Genomic DNA, 20,906 nt, shown 5'->3' with positions numbered 1-20,906 from the left:
CCAATAAATATGCAAGTCCGGGGTTTGAAAAGTCAGGCTTCCTACTTTTACAAATTTTTTTGTCAAAAACACTAAAAACACCACACGCCTCAAAATGATACCCATCCGTACAAATTTTTCAAATTAACCTGTTCGTTTATCTTGAAATCTTTCGATCTTTTAAAAAGTTAATTCTGTTCAACGGAAAAAAAAAAGCACTAGCTAGTACAAGTGTATATATATCAAGTGATACCGCAAACGACACATATATCAGAAACACTCACTTTCATCATGTTGTTCACGTAATCTTATGAAATCTTAATTATGGTAATTTTGGTAGCCTTTCCATATATTCACTTGATCAAATTAATGTTGAAAGCGAAAGTAGTAACTCATCAAGCTAGAGAAGATATATATTTTTGAACGCTCTCGATCGAATGTAATCAATAAGAAGAAATCATTTTTTGACCAAATCTTATGCTAATTAATATGCGTGGATTACTTATATTAATGCTTCATGTTTCAATTAAAAAACATTACTTGCAGCTGCACGTACCTCATGTGTTATCTTTCTGTGAATTATACGTATAAAATTTGCATGACTAAAAAATGTTAATTAAGTCACATAGCATCACCACTATAAAAAGAGGGTTATGGCGTTGGGTACAAACAAGTGATCGATTTATCTGTCATTAATATATATATCGAGGGAGATGGCTTTGGTAGGAAAAATAATCGGCTACACTGAGCTTCTTTCAAGCGGAAAGGTGATACATGATATCTTGAGGTACCAACCGCATGACATAGCTTCCATTTCCCCTGATAAGATTCATTCTTTTGATCTGCTAAGTGGTCGCCTAGGTGCCGTTGGATCAACCATCATCTGGCAATTTACCCATGGTATATTATTATTTTTTTTCGTAGAGATGTTTCGTTAATATATATAATCTATGTTTTTTGTATATTCTGATAAACCAATGGATATATATTAGCATTGTTCATAAAATTGAACTCTTTCAATTCGTCTGTATAACTTACGTTTTTCTTGATGTAAAAAGAAGGAAAAAAGCTAACTTCAAAGGAGATAATAGAAGAAATCGACGAGAGCAACCACAAAATCGTATTCAAGATGGTAGGAGGGGAGATAGTGGAGATATACAAGGCCTTCACAACAACATTTCATTGTGAAACAATAGATGGCAAGGAAATTGGCGTTGTGACCATAGAGTTTGAGAGGCCAAATACAATTGTACCCTATCCAACTTCTATAATGGACTATTTCTCCGCTCTTCTCAAAGAATTGGATGACCACAATACCCGGCCGTAAATATTTGATGAAGGAATCGAATGTTACTATGTATATATGCATGTGTATGTTTAGCTAATAAAACCTGAACTTCTTCCATAAGAAGGGAGCTGATGATATATGTATTCATCATCTAGTTGTGATATTGATGCAATAAAACGTGTTTGTTAAGTTTTTCCAGGGCTTTTAATGTAACTCATGAATTCTTGAATACAAATTTGGATTTATCATAAAAGATATATAGATGAATTTATCTAATTTTTTTTTTTTTTAAATAAAAGTTTGGATTTATCATAAAAGATAGATGAATTTATCTAATAATTTTTTTTTTAAAATAAAAATTTGGATTTATCATAAAAGATAGATGAAGCACATCGCCCTTAACATGAGGGAGGATATGGTGTGATAGATAAAACAAAATTGGTCATTGAGAAATGAGAGACCAAGAGGGCACTCCCTCCTCCCTGATGGGTAAATGGACCAATGTCTACTTTGGCCTAAGTGAATTAAGATGGCATGGTCTTAATTGGACAGACGCAGGCGAGTACCTGCAGGTCCTAATGGTATGATTTTGGATACTGGACTGGACTGAATGATCTGACCCATTCAACTGCAAACTGGGTCGACCATTTTTTAATACCGGTCTAAGTTCATCCGGAAGTAAATACCCTAAATATGAATGTGTACTTTACCAAATAAACTATGTATCTAAGTAAAATGTTAATCAAAAATCCTTCAGGCCCAAATTTTGAACTCAAAATCGAGTGGAGCGCTTCTCCCATGCATGGCATCTAATTAAGCAACTTTTGTATAATACTTTCACAAATAGTACATTATGTAAGCCTAGATACTGTGTTTTTTTATAAAATGATAAAAGAAAATGTCCGATTTTCTGGTTGAATCGTGAACTGCTCGCCTGATCGATGCAAGGTTCGGTTCAGTTCTGAAACATTGTTTATTGACGTCAAAAATGGTAAAAATGAAGTAACCAACAATATTTCTTGTTTTATGTACAATAGAATCATTATTGGAATAAAAAAAGAGTTATAACTAATGCTTAGTTTTCAAAAATTATTAGATTATCATACATAAAGTGACTTGTATACAAGATCGTTCAATTTGACGATCTTGTATGAACAAGTGTGTGTATATACCAATCAGGTGATACGCAAATGAGACGTATATCACAAACACTCACTTTCATCAAATCGTTCATGTAATCTTAACAAATCTTATGGCAATAATTTTGGTAACGTAGCTAGCTAGCTTCTTTCCACTTGACTAAACGTTGAAAGTAATAGTAACTTATCAAAAGAAAATATACTATGTTTGAAAGCTATCGAAGGCAATCCGTAGTAAAGAGAAAACATTTTTTTGGACCAAATCTTATGCTAAAATTGTGTGGATCATTTGAATTATTAATGCTCCATGTAGCAATTAAAAAAATTTACTTGGGTACGTGTACCTCGTTTAATTTATCTTTCTGTGAATTATATAAAATTTGCATGACTAATTAAAAACAGTTAAGTTACATGTATAGCATCACCACTATATATAAAAAGAGGGTTATGGCGTTGGTACATTTTCCACCCAACTCTTTCAAATAAACAAGTGATCGACTTACTTCTCATTAATCGAAAGAAATGGCTTTGGTAGGAAAGTTAATCGGGTACACTGAGCTTCGTTCGGGTGGAAAGGTGATACATGATCTGTTGAGGCACCAACCGCATGACCTAGCTTCCATTTGCCCTGGTAAGGTTCATTCTTGTGATCTGCTAAGCGGTCGCCTAGGTGCCGTTGGATCAACCATCATCTGGCAATTTACCCATGGTACATTACCCTAGCTATTTCATTTTGCTTAGATGTTTCATGCATTAATATATATAATCTTATGTAATTAGTTTATATATTCTCATAATTCAATGGTTATAATTCAACGGTAGTTAAGTAACATTATTTGGGTATAAAATTGAACTCTTTCTTGATTATAACTTAATTATGTTTTTCTTAATGTAAAAAAAGAGGGAAAAAAGCAAACTGCAAAAGAGATAATCCAAGAAATCGACGAGAGTAACCACAAAATCGTTTTCAAGATAGTAGGAGGGGAGATAGTGGAGGAGATATACAAGGCCTTCACAATATCATTTCATTCTGAAACAATAGATGGTAAGGAAATGGGGGTTTGGACCATGGAGTTTGAGAGGCCAAATACAAGTGTACCCTATCCAACTTCTTTAATGGACTATGCTTGCACCCTTTTGAAGGATATGGATGACCACAATACCCGTAAATAAATAGATCTCCCTAAAATCTATGATGAAGGAATAATTGAATGTTTCTATGTGTGTGTGTATGTACGTGTATCTAATAAAACCTGAACTATCTTCATATATAATTAAGAAGGGCGGAGCTGATGACAGCTACTAATTACCTGTGAAGAATTGAAGATATTCGGTGATGTATTAATCTTCGGGTTGTGATATTGATGCAATAAAGCGTGTGTATTCTGTTTTTGATGTAGTTCATGAAAATTTGAATACAAATTTGGATTACTAGCTTATAAAAGATAGTAGATCAATTTTAAGGTGGAGCACAACTAATTAAAACAAGAGGGCCGGAGAGACCATGAAGCACACCGCAAGCGATCATAAAAAACAAGATGGTGATAGATGAAAAACGAGACCCCGGTCTCCTAACACATGTCACTTTCATCACGTACACCATCTTTTTTTCTTCTTAAAATCAAAATTTTTTTTTTCAAATGGACCACCAATCCTATTGGTTGTTCTTGTTCAAGTTATTAGTACTACCGGTATATTTAAGCATCATTGGGACCAAATGGGGACCGTCGGGGGTTCGCTCGGTATCTCCAGGGACCCATCCCGCGAGCTCAGAAATATGTGGGTGCCGATACTGATCCTGATTGGGGCTCGGGACCACTTCAAGATACAGAATCGGGACGGTACCAAGACCAGATTGGCATTTCGGACTTCCTACTCATACTCAAAACAAAGTTGTAAGTAGTATGTGCTGAAGCTGGTAATCGATCCAATGTATAGTTTTGCATGCCCATTTCGTAAAGATTTCTCAGTTAAAACCTTGACATAAACATCATTGAGATTATAAACATATTTGAGATAGTTTTAAAATGTAATTATAAATTTAGTGTAATATTTAGCTATCAAAGAAAAAAACAATTACATTCCATACATCAATTGACAATACTGAGACAACCACCTATAATCAAGGTTGTGAAACTCGGGAATAGGAATCAAATCGGTGAGGGGGAGACAAGATTTTTTAAAAATCAGATGGTGAATAGTAAGTTTTTATGTATAAAATAATAATTTTGAAATTACATGTAAGAAAAAATAAAAATATATATAAACTTCAAACTTAAACATAACATGATTTTTCAACTTAAATATAATTGTCTAGAAACAATTACATGATTAATAAAATCTTTAAAAAAAAAGAAAAAAAAAAGTTTGACTTTGGTTGACCCGATCCGATATAGCCGAGTCTTGACCAAGTTGACCCGAGTCTGAAACCCGGGTCGATTTTCAGACCAAGTATGGCAAACTCGTATCGTCAGTCAGCCGATACACAATTTGACTCGGCTATATCGATCGAGTTTCACAACACTACTTACAATATATAGCCCATTCTGGCGTTTTGCCATTGCCATAAAACAAAACAAAACTCATTAACTATGCATTCAATTACAGATAGAGAATTACAAACTGGTAATGTTCTTTCACCAGATAAAATTATAGGATACGACTTTTTTTTCTTCTTTACGGAAAATATACTATAATAGTAGATTACACTAAATAATGCTAAACCATTATTAACTTTTGAATCTTGGTTTTTACTATTAGTAGATACCTGCGCAATGCGGCGGTGTTCGTGGCGGGGACAGTGCACTGGTGGGGGATCACTGTTGGTGGTAAAGGCGACATCTAGTGATAATAAATGATGTATAAGTAATTGATGTAAAAGTCTAATGAAGATATTTTAAAAAAATGTACTAATAGTGTAATATAATCATTACGAATATTTAAACATTTTCTATTATGTAACTTTCAACATAAAAGCTATTTTTTTTATAACATAGAGTAGCATATAGAAATATAGATAAAAGTAGAAGTATAGATAAAAGTTAAAAGCTTTTACCAAATATACTAACTCGACATAGATATAGATATTAAGATATATAATTTAACTAAATTGTCATGACAATGAGGGTGACAAGTTACCTCTTTTGAAATTTGAGGAGTATATCTAGAAAAGGAAAATAAAGGACAATCACAATCAACAGATGTTTACTTTATTAGTAGAAAAAGTTCTATGTAAAACTTATTTGAATTAAAAAAAACCATTAAAATAATTTGATATACATATGCAAATGTGATGAACGTCTAATCCGTACTACTTTAAGATACGAAAACGGACATGTTTTGTGAATGTTAATAGACGATTAGAGCGTTTTTATGTTTGTTTAAGTGTTTCAGGTCTTTGGTGATAAATTAAAGTTAAATGGATCATTAAGAAGTCAAGCAAAGTCAAAAATCAAGTCAAGAAGTGTCAAGAAAAAAATCTGGAAAACTGCCATTTCTGGAGGCCAGTTTAGAACGGCCAGGAGGCAGTCTGGGACGGCCAGAGCTACACTAAAAATCCGAAAATTAGGAATTTAATTACTTTTCAGTTTATAACACATTCATACACGACTTTGGGAGGTTACACTTCATAATTTCACATCCCTGGGCAGTTTCCTAACACACACAACACCCCAATTTCATCATCAATTCATATTTCCATGGAGATTCAAGCCCTAATTGAAGAATCAATGATGAAATCAATGATGAAGATTTTAGGCTAATTCTCTTTTGATCATTCTCATGTGAACAATTATGTAAGACAATTGTATTCAATTTTTCTTATGTTCATGTTGGATTAGATGTTTAATTTTCCATTAGTCTTTTAACATCTAATGTTGTTTGGATTGTTTGAATGATTACTAGTTTATAACTTTGAATGAATTCCATTTATCTTTTGATTTCAATTTCTTGTTAATCAATTATTATTGGAAGAATCTCTTGTGAACTTGTAATCTTGTTAATGAATAGATAATTTAGTTGTGTCAATTCCCCGGTTTTCATTATCGTGAATCATCACAACCTAATTGATTAGTTCTTAGCATTCATTCAATCCAAGCATATAACGAATCATGTCTATATGGTTTCCAACGAGCATAAGTTAGGTTATACTTTTGAAAACATAATTTGAAGCATGAGAATGATCCCTTTTATTTAATTGAAGTAATTGTTAAGTTTATGATCAAATTTAGTTTTTAATCAAATCAATCAATCAATCGGTTTTAAGTTTCATGTCTAGTTTAATTAATTTTGTAAAATTCTTCAACACTTTCTCTTGATTCCCTGTGGATACGATACTCTACTTGCCCTAGCTAATTAGTGGTATTTAGTTTTATTTTTGATCAGTTCAACGTCATTGATCAAAATGATATATATAAACATATTCGGTCACATATGAATTATCAAGTTGTACTTAAAATTAACTATTTTCATATGTGAATAGTTTTCCAATTGATTCACTATTAGACCCATCGTATTGATTCTCTATTTACTAATAATGTTGTATTATTTCACACTTTTATTTAGCGTGAACAAATTAAAAAATTTATCACTCTTTTATGTGTATAAAAATATGGAGAACTAAAAGTGTGTAGAAATTAATCCACACTTAAAATTGTATTATTCTAAAAGTTCATAATTTTTAATGTGAACTTTCTTATTTGATTTGTAGGTTTAATCACTGGATTACTAATGTACTTTTACTTTTATACATGGTTGCCTATTAAACTTTTTTTTATTGATCTGTATTACCAACAAACTCTTAAAATTTGTACATCTGAAAGGACTAGACTCGATAACCGAAAACACGACACATTTTTTTTATATCCCATTGTGCCGCAGTGGGTAGAGCACTCCCCACTGCGCCGCAGTGGGAAATCTCGGACTCGAGACTGGAAAAGCCCCACTGGGCCGCAGTGGTTTGACACACTCCCACTGCGCCGCAGTGGGAAGAAAACAATTTTTGGCTGTGGGTTGCCACTGCGCCGCAGTGGGCAAAACCACCCCCACTGCGCCGCAGTGAGCATCAGTTCAGCAACCCTAAAACCATTTCAACACATGATCAAACTTGTAACCTTCAAATTTCAAAACAAACATCTTAAAACACATTCCAGAGATTGACAACAACAACATAGTCACATTTTAACATAATTACAACATCAACTTGTCTCAAATCCCATGAACACCATCATATGGGTCATTTACCCATTTTGACGTTATTTTTGTCTAAAATGCAACTTCACAATTTGCTAAAAAAAACTTTACACCTAATCATCTACACAATTTTAACAAAAGTATGACCATTAAATCAAAATGTACCAAGAACCATGAGGAGAGGGATTTCTAAGCCGCTAAACCAAAATTTAGTCATTCATCTAAGAATGACCTAATACCTTCAAGTCTTGTAAAACCAACTTCAAGCTCAATTCAACCCTTTCAAATCAACCACACTAGTTACTTCTTCCGGAACTACCTATAAAATGGTAAACAACTAAAATATAAGCAAAGGCTTAGTGAATATACTTGCATACATTTACGAATACGAAGGAGGGCAAAGTGCAAGGACTTTCACATGTAACCTATGACACCGTCATGCCACATTTACATGCTCACCTTGCACACTAACAACACATATATGGATCCATATAAGCTAAACAATCATAACAATCACATCTATCGGGATTCTTAGGCCCCGGAGGTTCTTAGGCCTCTTATCATATCAACTATCGGGATTGTTAGGCCTCGGAGGTTCTTAGGCCTCATAATCACGTACAATGCCCCACATGGGCTTATGCCGCATCAATTACCACACATGGATAAATAAACTTTAACATGATGTGGTCAAATACCACACATGGACAAAAGGCTTCAACATGATGTGGTCAATTGATCCAACATATACATAAAGGTATGCAAATATACTCACTTCCTTCGCAACAAGGACAATAACGCTAAAACAATAATGCACAAACAAGCTTCAACCTATGATCTCAACATAAAAGTGCATAAGCTTATATTCACAATCTTGACTAGCTCAACCTAGCCATTCTCAATCACTAGCCTTCTCTAAACCCAAAACCCAACCCATTTGTCATTGAGTTACTTTCATCTTTAACAATAACATTAGGTAGTTCAACCTACCATTTTCATCCACATTTCAATAATTAGTAAAAATCCATCTTTTCTTGTTAACTAAAATTTTCACATGAACTTATCAATTTCATAATTAAACACATCACATAGCTCAATGACAGCTAGGTTAACTAAGGAATTGAGGAAAATTAACCATAATTCATATTTTAGCAAAACCCCCAATTTGGTTCACTCCATGAACCTAAATTTCAAAAGAAAGATGAAAACTAAATTAGGGGAATTCAATACCTCAACAAACAATAAGTGAAAGCTAGACTTAAGTTGGAAATTCTTCTTCCTTTCTTTTCTCTTTGAAATTCGGCCACCACCACAAAACCCACAAACCCTAGCTTTTCAATTCTTGAATGAAGATTAATTGATGGTGATGTTTATTATGGATGTTCTTATCCTTGAATTTAAAAGAATTTAACTTTGATTTTGAAAGAAATAGGAAGAAGATTGCATGGAGAAATGATGAAGAACAAAGTGGGAGTATGAGTCATAGAATGGGAAAATTGCTGGCACTTCCTATGAGTGCCACGCCCCTTCTCTTTTTGTGGGTATTTTTACCCGCTATCCGTTAAAGTTCCAACTAAATTAACCCCATATCTAAAAATAAAATACTAGGAAAAATTAATTTAATGTCAAAATTATGAAAAGGGGTTAATTTCTTTTACCTTAAAATCTTTGGGGTGTTGCAACATCGTTGACCCAAATCTTCAAAACTATTTCTCTCTCTAAAAAGAAAACCCAAAAATTTTAAATAAAACTCAGAAAATTCAAACATCTCGCCAGAAAAGTTAAAATCGACATTTTCTCTTTCGTTTCTTTGAACTGGAACTCGAAAGTTATACCAAAACACTCGAAATTAAAATCCGCACAAACCTTAACCAATGGAATTACGAATTACATTTCGCCGGAAAAACTTTGCTTCACCGGAAAACATATATAACCGTCACCAAAAGTTAACATTTTAGACTCTGAAACCTCTTTTTGTAACTTCGTTTGCATATTTGGCTACAATTATCATGAATAACAAGTAAATAATAGAATAACACGAGAAAAAATTTAAGTATACGCTCCAAATTCTAAAGTATGTAATTAATAGATGCTTATGGGGAAGATTTTTTAACTTTAATAACATCGAGTTGCCTCTCGACAAGTTTTTGGACCTCCAGAATTGACAAAATAAAAATTCTAATGTAAGTTTTTTAATATAGATCTAAGTTAAGCACCCCTTAAGAACCAGAAAGATATAAAAGATTGCAAAGAAAAGGTAGGTTCATTTCCATTATAAACTTACAACTATAAAAACATGGATTAATTTTCTACGTACACACTTTTAGGTTTTTATATTTTTACACACATAAAAACGTGATAAATTTTTAATTTGTTTACAATGTAATATTATTTGTGTAAACAAGCACCTAATGTTCTCCTACTCGATCTGTTCTAATTAATAAATTAAGTAGCATGCACTATAATTGTTATCTTTATTATGATAATCTATATTCGACATTGGGATTCACGAGTCGATGAAAGTGACAGTGACTTTTAAATATGTAACACATGATTCATGCATTAATTAATAGCATGTTCTAGTAGCTAAGTTTCATAGAATTTTGATATTATAATATATATATTAAAAACAAAGTTTCAAAAAACATGAAAAAAAAATGTATATATATATCTTTTTTTATTTTCACTACATAATTTTAATTTTTACATTTTTAGCACTAAATTATAATATTTTTTGATAAATTTTTGGTTCTATTTATTTTGTGAAGAATAGTAACAGGTCATTTTACTTGTTTAGGCCATTTTCATTTTTTTAATGGGCTAACTTCATTTTATTTTGAACTCATCTTATATTTTTAATTTTGGGTTTGACAAGTTATGTTTTGATCTTTTAAATTGCTTCGAATTTGTTTACAAAGATCACTTATTTTAATTGCATATTATTAATTTTTAAGTTTGTAAAATTTTTAAAATTATCTCATGTTATTACAAGTGAATTATTACATAGTATATATACAAATAACAGTAGGGTGTATGTTTTGAATATATACACCTAACCATTTTCGAAAAATTTGTTTGCAATACTTATTACTTTCAATGTTATTTCGGTTGATGTTTTATTATTATGGATTATTTTTGTTTCACTTTCTATTTTCAATGATTTGAGAAGTTAGCTTTAATTATGTTTGTATTATTATGTTTGTATTTTTATTTTAAAGATTCTACTTTTATACTTATTATCTTTTAGAATTTATATAATATATTAATCTGTAATAAAATTTTACTGTCAATTTTTTTTAATTTATAATTGCTTACTCATTAAAAAATCAATATCAACTCAGGTTTTAAGCTATATAATGTTTCTAAAAGCATATAATAATTTTTATACAGTACGGAACACAATAAATATAATGTCTCCACGGGCAACGCCCCGATAACGTATCTCGTTATATATATATATATATATATATATAGGTTTCAGATAAAATAAAACAACTAGTATTAAAGTAAACTAGTAAAACAATAATAGAATTATATTCACTGAAAATCATCATGCATCATAAAAATCATCGGGCATCAATTCAACCATGATCTAAGGGTCAAGATCTTGTCCTATTTGTTTTACTTTAATACTTATTTTACAATACCCAACCACTTTATATATAGGGGGATGAAAATATGTTGTTAGACACCTAAATTGGGTGAAAAAACCCTCTATATCTTTTTTAAACTATAAAAATCATGGAGCCCATACATTTGTTCAAAGAGATTTTTCACCTAAGGTGAGTGCATAACAGCCTAATACTCACTTTTCTCGTATATATATATATATGGTTTAGGTATCGTATCCTATTTTTAAATAATATCTAATAGTATATTTAATAATCCAAAATATTAATAATTTCATCTTATCAGATATACTAAAGTTTTATTCAACAGACTCGTGTTTTACGCCGAATCTAAATCTAACTATGTAACAAAAAAAAATATCCAAATTCATATGTTACTACCCCCATTCCATCATAATGTCTTAGTTTGACATTTTGTTTATGTTATTTAACATTTTATATATATATATATAGATAGATCTGAATAAATTGATCTTTTAAATATATTTTTCATTGATATTATTTTTATTAATTATAATATAGTATAAAAGATATAGTTATAGTTAAATGAAAAATAAGTTAACATAAAACATTTAAAATGGATGGAATAATTATTGAGTTAAACCTGAAACGTACGCCGTCTACTTTTTCCTACTCTTTCACTAATTACGCATCTCATATCATCTTATCAGACATATTTTTCTCTACTTCTTTTGTGAGCATGAATTTCCAACTTTACATGTGGTTTGATTTGAAATTTGAACTTTAGTTAATTATATGCATTATGCAATATGCCCAAGTTTTCAGTTGTCATCAGATCCAACTTTACATTCAAAGTTACAGTTAATCCAATCCATAATATACAAGATTATCATTATTCACGATTCATTGGAGTGCTTGCCGATTTGCTGTTATGGCGGCCGCATGTCGACGAAAAAAGATAGACCAAAACTGAAATAGGACAAAAGAAACTCGAACGTCTAGCTAGGCCGACGGTGACAATAAATGAATAGGACCGGGGTTGTTAGAGGTGACATGATTATAGAAAATTATTGATATTTACTGTTCAAAATTTTTTATTGAGGGCATGCTTGGTTAGTGGTATTAGGGGTAAGAAATGAGTTTGATTATCATTATTGATGCTTGATTTATTTTTTACCTAAGTAATCATTGGCCAATATTGGGTAATTTAATTGTTTTTATATACATTCACACTTCATATAAAGAATTACGTCGGTTTATATGTAATGCAATAATATACACATATAATTATAATTATTATTATTATTATTATTATTAATATTACCCCTATTATTATTCTTAATATCAAGATTATTATATTTATTATGCTTTATTATACTTGAATAAATTAATATGGATATATATATAACTAGGTTTGTTTCCCGCGCGTTGCGTGATTGTTAAAAAATCTTTTAATAAAATTCGATACAAACATTTTTAATTTATTTACTATTATATTTTAATTTTTTTTAACATGGAAAGAAATAAAACAAAGATAAAATATCAAATGCATTGAGCAATCTAATTACATTCATATGATGAAAAAAAATTAGTACTCCAATAAAGGGAGAAGCAACAACGTTGTTGAAGAAAAAGTCAGATTTTTATTATGTATGATTGATAATACAAACTTGCTAGTAAAACGAAGTATTATTCAGACTAATTAGTGAACATTATAAGTTTTATTGTGTTGGTTTAACATTTAAAAACATGTAAACGTACATACACATGGATAATTATATAAATCAACAAATTGTATGATATTGAATACATGTTTAATATGTCAAATGAATAAAAATAATGAAAATAAAATAAATTATAACACTAAAATTTTGCTAGAACACAATCATATTAATGGCATTGGGTATTGGGTGTTGTACGTAAATGTTTCATAGTTTTTAAAATTGTCATGTCATCTTTAATTCTGTATAATGGTTACATATAGAATAATTATGTACAAACATAAAAATAATCAATACTTTGTTTGTTAAAAAAAAGATGATACGATTAATTTAGTTAAAAGATTTGAATGTAAATATTATAAATTAATATTTGTTTTTTTATACGAAAGAATAACAAATCTATTTATAAATATTTTTTGCTTGTCGTGCAAATAATTTTTTTTAGATTACATGCCTAGTTACTTGTCATATATAATATGTCTAAAATATAGTTAATTATTTTAAAATAATTACTTTGATTACAAAACAAATTTCAATTTTCATATTGGATTTTAAAACAATTTTTATGTTTAAAAAGTTTTTCAATTTCCATATTAGATTTTGAAACAATCTTTTTGTTTAATTAGTTCACATACAGATATATCTAACTTGATAAATAAAAAATAAATATTGTAAAAAACATATGAAGATGACACATAGAATAAATATGTTTAAAGACAACTTTAAGTTGAAGTGGATAGCTTTAGAATATCAGAATTCCTACTGTTTTATTATGTATATAGATGTATATGTATATACTTGAACATCAAGCAATATCAATGAAAAATGGAATACTAAGTAATCCCTATTGTATTCTTGACTATTATCATTATCTTTCTCTTTCCCATTAATTGTTTTGAACCAAGCACCCCCGATATTTGTAAAACTAGACTTATGCCCGTACAATGCGACGACGGTGGAGGAAGTGAGGACGGAAGTGGTGGTGGTGACGGTGGTGGGTGCGGCAGTGGGGATGGTGATGAGGGAGACGATAGTGGTGAAGCTAAAAGTAATTGATGTTAAAAGTGGTATTGTAGTTAATTTAAGTGTTGTTGGGATCTATACTGTAAATTATTTCATTAAGAGTATTATAGGTATATTTGATAAATATGTTTAAATTAGTGAACAGAGGAGAATAGTAATTTTGATTTTTCAAAGGCAGAAGAAAAAAAAAAGTGGTTTGTTTTATTAGATAGTATAGATGTTTGATTTATACGTACTCTTTATTAAAAATAATATACCTCCTTTTGAAAGTTACACAGAGGGACATGTCAGAAATACCTTCTATTAAAACAACACACCCTAAATACAATACACCATCACCCTAAATAAAATAAATACACCATCAGTAATTCAACTTTAAAAATAACTATAATGATCGTTATATTAATCACAATTACATTAATAGCCTATATTGTTCGCCGTCACCACCATCAGTCACCATCGCCATCCGTCACCACCACATTGCCTCCTCCATCACCACATTGCACGGACACTACCATTAGTATACTTAAACTTTATACCTAAAAGTGTGCATAACTAAAAGAAATAGATATTGTGGTAAATATAATGATGACTATTAAAAACATTGAGAACCTATTTTTTTGTAAGAACCTTGAGAACTCTTAAACTATGTATTGGATCACATGTTTTTTTTTCTATTCACATGTGAAACGTTATAAAAATATATGTTGCAGAAATTCTTATTTTTTTCAAAACCTTATATATATAGCCGTTTATTTACATGTGAACGAAAACGTGAACAGATTCATTCACAAGTTCATAAAAGGCTATTTTGAAAGTTTTTTAAAAAGTTTCTTCTACAACATAATTTTTTATATCATTTCACATGTGAATAAACAAAAAACACATGCGATTTAAAACATAATTTAAAAGTTCTTATGAATCTTGAAAAAAAAAAAATAGTTTTCGAAATAAGAAAAACTTATATGTATCATTATTATTAATATTATTATGGTGAAATATGGTGTCATTCGAAATAGGTTGGTGTTAGTCCTCACACTATCACACCCCTTGAATATATGACACTATATATAAGTCGGATGTCACATATTAATATATAATGTATTTTATAAAATAATTATGTGATTTATTTTGTTTTAATATATTAATATTAATGATTTTTCTTTCTAACTTTTTTTTTTCAACTTACATGTATAATAACATTATAATCATTTTTCCTTTACTATGGTGCATTTTTTAAGTTTGTACTTATATATATCATATAATCTTAACTTTCTAGTTAACAAATAATTTAAATAAAGATTGGTGTTGAAGGGGTGAGCAAAAACCGAACCGTAAAACCACAAACCAAAAAAATCTAAGAAAACCGAACGGAAAAATTCGAAAACTGAACCAAACGGATTCGTTTGGTTTTCGTTTTCCAAAAACTGAATGGATCAGTTCGGGTTTTGGTTTCATATGTAAAAACCGATGGTTAAACCTGAACTGAACCGAAACTCTATATATTTTAATTTAATATATATTTTTATGCTTATGGTTAGTAAAAAACTAACCCAAACTGAACCGAAACTCTATATATTTTAATTTAATATATATTTTTATGCTTATGGTTAGTAAAAAACTAAAAATAAATATAGATTATTTGATAATTTAAAATATAAGTGACTACTTTTATTTCCAGAGAAACAATTCATTATATATGAGGGCCAAAATTGGAAGTTATCTATTTGTTGAGGCTAAAATGAAACTTGTTCAGGAAGAGGATATAACATGTAAAAGAAAATTAAATATAAGGGTTAGAATTGTATAAACTAAACAACTTTAGATCTGAACGTCTGATCGTCTTCTTCTTGTGTTTCCCCACTGCAACTCAATACCCACTGCAACTCAATATTTTTCATATATGAGCTTTAACCTTAATGTTTTATTACTTAACAAGTTCGTATAAGTATAGCTTTGTTTATCATTAAGTCGAACTAAAACCGAAACCGACCCAAAGCAAGATAAAAACTGAAAAACCAAACCGATAAAAAACCGAATCCAATGGTTTGACAAACTGAAAACCCGAACTAATCGGTTTGGGTTTTAATTTTGGGCTAAAACCGACCCAAACCGATCGTTGCTAAGCCCCTAGTGTTGATTAATTTGATTTTAACGTGTAAAATAAGGATTTTAATGATATAACGTATAAAACTTGGTTTAGGGATGTTTTTATAGGATTTTTATCATATAACGTTTTTATTAAATCAATGTTTTAAAATCCGGAGATGTCAAATCGGCCTTTTTAATAAAGAACTAAAAAATAAATATGGAGTTTATAGTAAGCTATCACACTTATATATCAGAAAAATAATTGTATGAAAATTGCAATGATATTATGCACAATTTTAAGTTAGATTAACATAACATGCGAGATATATATATTGCTTAGTAATTTTTGTGTAAAACTAAATTATTCGAGCAAAACGTTAAAGCACAAGTACAATGACAATACAGACATATCCGGATGAATGAAAGACATCTAAAAAAAACGAAAACCTTACTTAGGAGACCTCTAATAAATAATGTATTCATTTTTTAACTGCCTGGTCATTGTTAACCGAATTTTAAACGACCACTAATGTAACTTCATTTTTTTAGTGGTTTAATTCTTACCTGGTTAAATATTTGTCAAATTACGATATTATCAAAAATTAACATGTCCATTAATTACATATGTCTCACGCGTATTACGCGGATGATAATCTAGTTAACCAGAGTATAAGACAACAAATTCAAATAATTAAAGTTTTTCAAACATTAGTCCACAAACTCATTTTACAAATACGACTATACATGGTACGTAAACAACGATTATTCATATATAGTTTTTTTTTTGAACAATTATTCATATATAATATATAATATAATATAATATAATATATACTATACGTTGACAAAAACGACCTATAAATTAATAATTACCAAATCATCACTTATTCCATGAGACTTCATGTGTGATCACAACGCAAACTTCAGATGGACAATAATCCCAACACACACACATATATAGATACATATAGTGAAACACACGCAAATTAAACACAAACAACCCACCAACTTAATTAACGCCCGATCGATATATATGCGCAACTTTTGGCGCGCACTCTAGCTCGAGATTTAGATGGCATTAATTAATTGTTGATGTGATGGGTCTCGATATCTTTGGTGACGCTGAGGACGAACTCCATGAGACTATGTGGCTCTGGAATGTTCTCATTGAGCTTCTCGTAATGGAAAGTCCAAGTCACGATGTTCTCTTCTCCATGTGTGTCAACATGAACTGTGATCAAGAAGGTCTTGTATGCCTCCAATATATCGCCCCCAATTACCTTGAAGCACACCAACTTTTTCTCTTCATCAATTGCTTCTATCACTTCCTTGGCCACTTTCGGCTTCCCATCTAATATATAATTTAATTTAAATATATAAGTAGGATTTTGTTAAAATCAATGAGTTTGCTAAATACAGCCCTTAGGTATGTGTTTAAGGTGCATAAATTGTTTGTACATTTACCATAAAAATCAGGGTGCGGGCTTTTAATATGAAAGGTACAAGTTTTTTTATTGCACGTTATTTAGCATTTCCTTAAAATAAAACAGCTATTAAAGTAAAATAAATAAATTAATTTTTTTTCTTAGCTGAAAATTTGTGTTCATCATAAAAAAATTAATTTGTGGATCGGCTCTATGATGATCCAATTAATGATCAAAATTTTATCTTTATTTGTTTTATAAGTTTAATTTAATTGATCTACAAAAACTTAATCAACCCCTATATATAGATATGTATATTGTAAATACACACAACTTTCGTTTCTATCTAAAACTAAAATATCATTAATTTATGCAGATTAATAGTTGATGAAGAAATAAATATATATAAAACTTACCATGAAAGAAGTTCCAGTTAATAATTGATCCAACAGTACCCCATTCACCCTCATGCAAATCAACACCTTGTATGGATTGGGGGCTCATTTGGGCTATGTGGTGTGGCCTGTGTCTAAATATTTCGTGGAACACATCCCCATCTGACTTGATGGTAATTTCCTTAGTTAAGGTACCACTAAGATCAGCCATATATATCTATCTCTCTTTGATCTGTTTTGAAATAATTTTAAGCAAATAACAAGAAGTTATTTTATTTTTTTGTATATAGAATAGAACTAGAAATGTATAAATGCACGGTGTAATTAGCTAGGGCTCCTTTGGCTCAATTTATATACTAGTTTCTTGGATTCAATCAGTCCTCTTGGGGTGCTCCACCCATAATAAACTATTAGGATAATGTATACCCAGAGCCACTTCCTCAAGATTTGTGTTTGTCTCCATATAATCAATAATCTATATATGGTCTCCTCCTATTTTTAACTTTTATTATATTTTATTTATACAAAAATGAAAGATCTTACTTAAAAAATCTTGCCACATATGTCATGGGTTCGATCCTCATCCTATGCAAGGGTTAAATGGTCTTTTCTACCATTTAGATAAAAACTAGAAGTAGCCTTTCTACTTAGGTAGAGGTAAGGTCTGTCTACATCTTAACCTATGCATGGAAACTTAGAATATGAATTTCGTATATAAAAGTTTGGACCAAACCTGCAAAAAGTGTAATAACACAGGGACCAAAAATGCAATTAGTTCTTAAAATTACATCAATATCATTTTCGATTTTTTTACTTTATAGAATGACCTACATGATAACCTTGTGAAACAATCATCAAGGTGGTCTAACATAAGTAACATTAGTAGTTAGTATGTAGTCATGATTGTTGTTCAAAAAAAAAGTATGTAGTCATGATAATTTTAATTAATAGAGGTCCCAACTCCCAAATTCAAACCTCTATCAGATAACTATATATTTTAGAGATAGCTAAAATTAATTAAAGAAATCGATTCCGAATATTTTTTGTGATAACTTCAACTAAGAAATGTGCATCCATTACCCGTTTTCGATGACGTTGTAAAGCAGTAAGCTTCCTAAAAATAGAAGTTCAAAGAAAAAAAAGTCAAAAGTAACGAGAAAAAAACAAAAATAATAAAAGACAGTAAAATCTTCTAGTCTGAAAGAGATATCGATCACGGGGTCCATCACTAGCGGTGTGGGAGGGTAGGTTGGTAATTAAGGTACGGACGTGTATTCATGCCACACACATCCTTCTTTAAACAAATTAAAATTTATTGAGTAATTCTACCTTAGTTAATCTATCTTATTTACTTAAGCATGTTGTTATGTATATATCTCCACGATAAGCATGATGTAAATAGTTAAAAGGTGATAAATCTTATCTCATCTTATTTTTAACCGTATATCAAATATACATAAAGGTGTTTCAAATAATATAAAACACGTTTGATTTTATGGCTAAAAAAAATGATGAATGGATCACCGCTCTTTTTCAATATATGAAACATTGCAAATGAGAGATGTTTAAGCAAAGTTCTATGTAAAAGTATATCAATAAACTTTTAATATAATTCATTTAAAATTAGTTTAAAATCAAATCTAGTATATATCTTATCTATATTACTATATAAAAATTATCCATCCTTTTTAAAAAGTTAGATAATAAAGAGATGCGAAATGTAAATCTTACTCTTAATAAATTAATTTACACCATTAATCTCTAATATTCTAATTAATAGATCTTCACTACCCTTTTAAATCAATTACCTTTACTTCAATTACCACCACCACTCGCCGCCGCCCAACATAACCTCTCGCCGCCATCACCACCACATCACTGCATGTCTCATTGCGTGGGTACAATCATTCCATCTTCTAAAATATTTTCAAAATCACTTTTACATCAGTTACATTTACATCAACCACCATCACTCAACACCAGCCAACACCATCACCTATAGTCGCCGCCATCACCACTCGTCGTCGACACCACCAAACTATCGTCGCAGTTACCACCACTGCATTGCGTGGATACAATGTTATTCTTGATGTGTATATACGAAACCTGAATTAGTATATTTATAAACATTTTTGTTTATATACCCCAATAGAATTAAATGTAGTAACAACTTCCCTAGCTAATAATGCATCAGATCCGTATTAAATTCAAGATCAGATCTCAATATCACACCAAAGATAGCACGGAACCAGGAACTATGGTCTATGGCCAACTCAATTGAGTTTTTTTTTTCAAACTAGTGTAATGAAATAGTTATTTACCAAAACAGTATAGTTTCAAAAATATTTATCATTATAATGTAAAACCTAATTAAAATTATATTGATCAAATTCAATAATAGAAAAAGGATCCCGTAGTGTAGTGTATCAAATTTTAGTGTTAGTCTCCCATATATTGACTACACTGGGCGTCATCAAAACAACTTCAATGTTTGAAGTTTAAACATAACTAAATTACTCAAATGCTATATGTTGTTTCTTCACATAAAGTAAAACTTTTCTAATCCAAATCCAATGGACATTGCAGTAATCACAGCTGCCTACGCATTAGAATATGTGAAAGTTTTAGAAAATTAGTAAAAGAACACCAAAAGGAATACAAATAATCATGCTCGAGACAAAAACATTATATAAGAATAATGTTCTGAAGGAAATCCTCCAACCTGAAAGTGAAACACAGTTTTGGTTCATATTCTTTTTGAAACACATATATATTATGGCCAACTGTCGAATACTTTAATTGCATCACATACAATTTCTATTAGTACCTAATAAACATATTTAAAGATATAATGAACTTAGCATCAGTACATATGTGAGAATAACGAAACAACTATACATTTCAACAGAGGTTCTACAAAGAAAAGTCGGCCACAAATGCAAGTAATGAAAAAAGAAAACACAAACTTAAAAGGAAAATGAAATGCATATGTTAACACGAGACTCAATTTTTTGTTTTTAAATTTGATCAACATAATTTTAATTAGATTTTATACTATAATGGTAAATA

General features: G+C 30.2%; 3 protein-coding genes and 1 long non-coding RNA gene across 4 annotated transcripts; 2 read left to right on the top strand and 2 right to left on the bottom strand.

Annotated features, from left to right (window-relative positions):
* Positions 1–692: 692 nt before the first annotated feature.
* LOC122592489 (kirola-like) lies at positions 693–1,306 on the top strand. Its single transcript, XM_043764733.1, has 2 exons — positions 693–879; positions 1,038–1,306. Exons 1-2 carry the CDS (start codon positions 693–695, stop codon positions 1,304–1,306), a joined length of 456 nt encoding a protein of 151 aa, XP_043620668.1.
* Positions 1,307–2,754: 1,448 nt separating this feature from the next.
* On the bottom strand, positions 2,755–3,786 carry LOC122585851. Its single transcript, XR_006321796.1, has 2 exons — positions 3,717–3,786; positions 2,755–3,098 (listed from the first exon to the last, which is right to left on the bottom strand). It is a non-coding gene; the product is annotated as an uncharacterized LOC122585851 (long non-coding RNA).
* On the top strand, positions 2,929–3,799 carry LOC122585850 (kirola-like). Its single transcript, XM_043757971.1, has 2 exons — positions 2,929–3,115; positions 3,308–3,799. Exons 1-2 carry the CDS (start codon positions 2,929–2,931, stop codon positions 3,577–3,579), a joined length of 459 nt encoding a protein of 152 aa, XP_043613906.1. The 3' UTR covers positions 3,580–3,799.
* A 13,060-nt stretch (positions 3,800–16,859) lies between these two features.
* Positions 16,860–18,227, bottom strand: LOC122584619 (kirola-like). The gene is made up of 2 exons (XM_043756676.1): positions 17,859–18,227; positions 16,860–17,369 (listed from the first exon to the last, which is right to left on the bottom strand). Exons 1-2 carry the CDS (start codon positions 18,046–18,048, stop codon positions 17,101–17,103), a joined length of 459 nt encoding a protein of 152 aa, XP_043612611.1. The 5' UTR covers positions 18,049–18,227; the 3' UTR covers positions 16,860–17,100.
* Between the last annotated feature and the right edge of the window lie 2,679 nt (positions 18,228–20,906).

This window comes from Erigeron canadensis, chromosome 1 (genome assembly GCF_010389155.1).
Source record: "Erigeron canadensis isolate Cc75 chromosome 1, C_canadensis_v1, whole genome shotgun sequence".
Taxonomy (NCBI): domain Eukaryota; kingdom Viridiplantae; phylum Streptophyta; class Magnoliopsida; order Asterales; family Asteraceae; genus Erigeron; species Erigeron canadensis.
This window is presented reverse-complemented; position numbering and strand designations above follow the sequence as displayed.

Bases quoted from the DNA above. Each gene is read 5' to 3' on its own strand.
- LOC122592489 (XM_043764733.1), top strand. From the start codon at position 693: ATGGCTTTGGTAGGAAAAATAATCGGCTACACTGAGCTTCTTTCAAGC. The intron at 880-1,037 runs GTATATTATTAT...TGATGTAAAAAG, and splicing joins CATCTGGCAATTTACCCATG to AAGGAAAAAAGCTAACTTCA.
- LOC122585850 (XM_043757971.1), top strand. From the start codon at position 2,929: ATGGCTTTGGTAGGAAAGTTAATCGGGTACACTGAGCTTCGTTCGGGT. The intron at 3,116-3,307 runs GTACATTACCCT...ATGTAAAAAAAG, and splicing joins CATCTGGCAATTTACCCATG to AGGGAAAAAAGCAAACTGCA.
- LOC122584619 (XM_043756676.1), bottom strand. From the start codon at position 18,048: ATGGCTGATCTTAGTGGTACCTTAACTAAGGAAATTACCATCAAGTCA. The intron at 17,370-17,858 runs GTAAGTTTTATA...ATTATATATTAG, and splicing joins TAACTGGAACTTCTTTCATG to ATGGGAAGCCGAAAGTGGCC.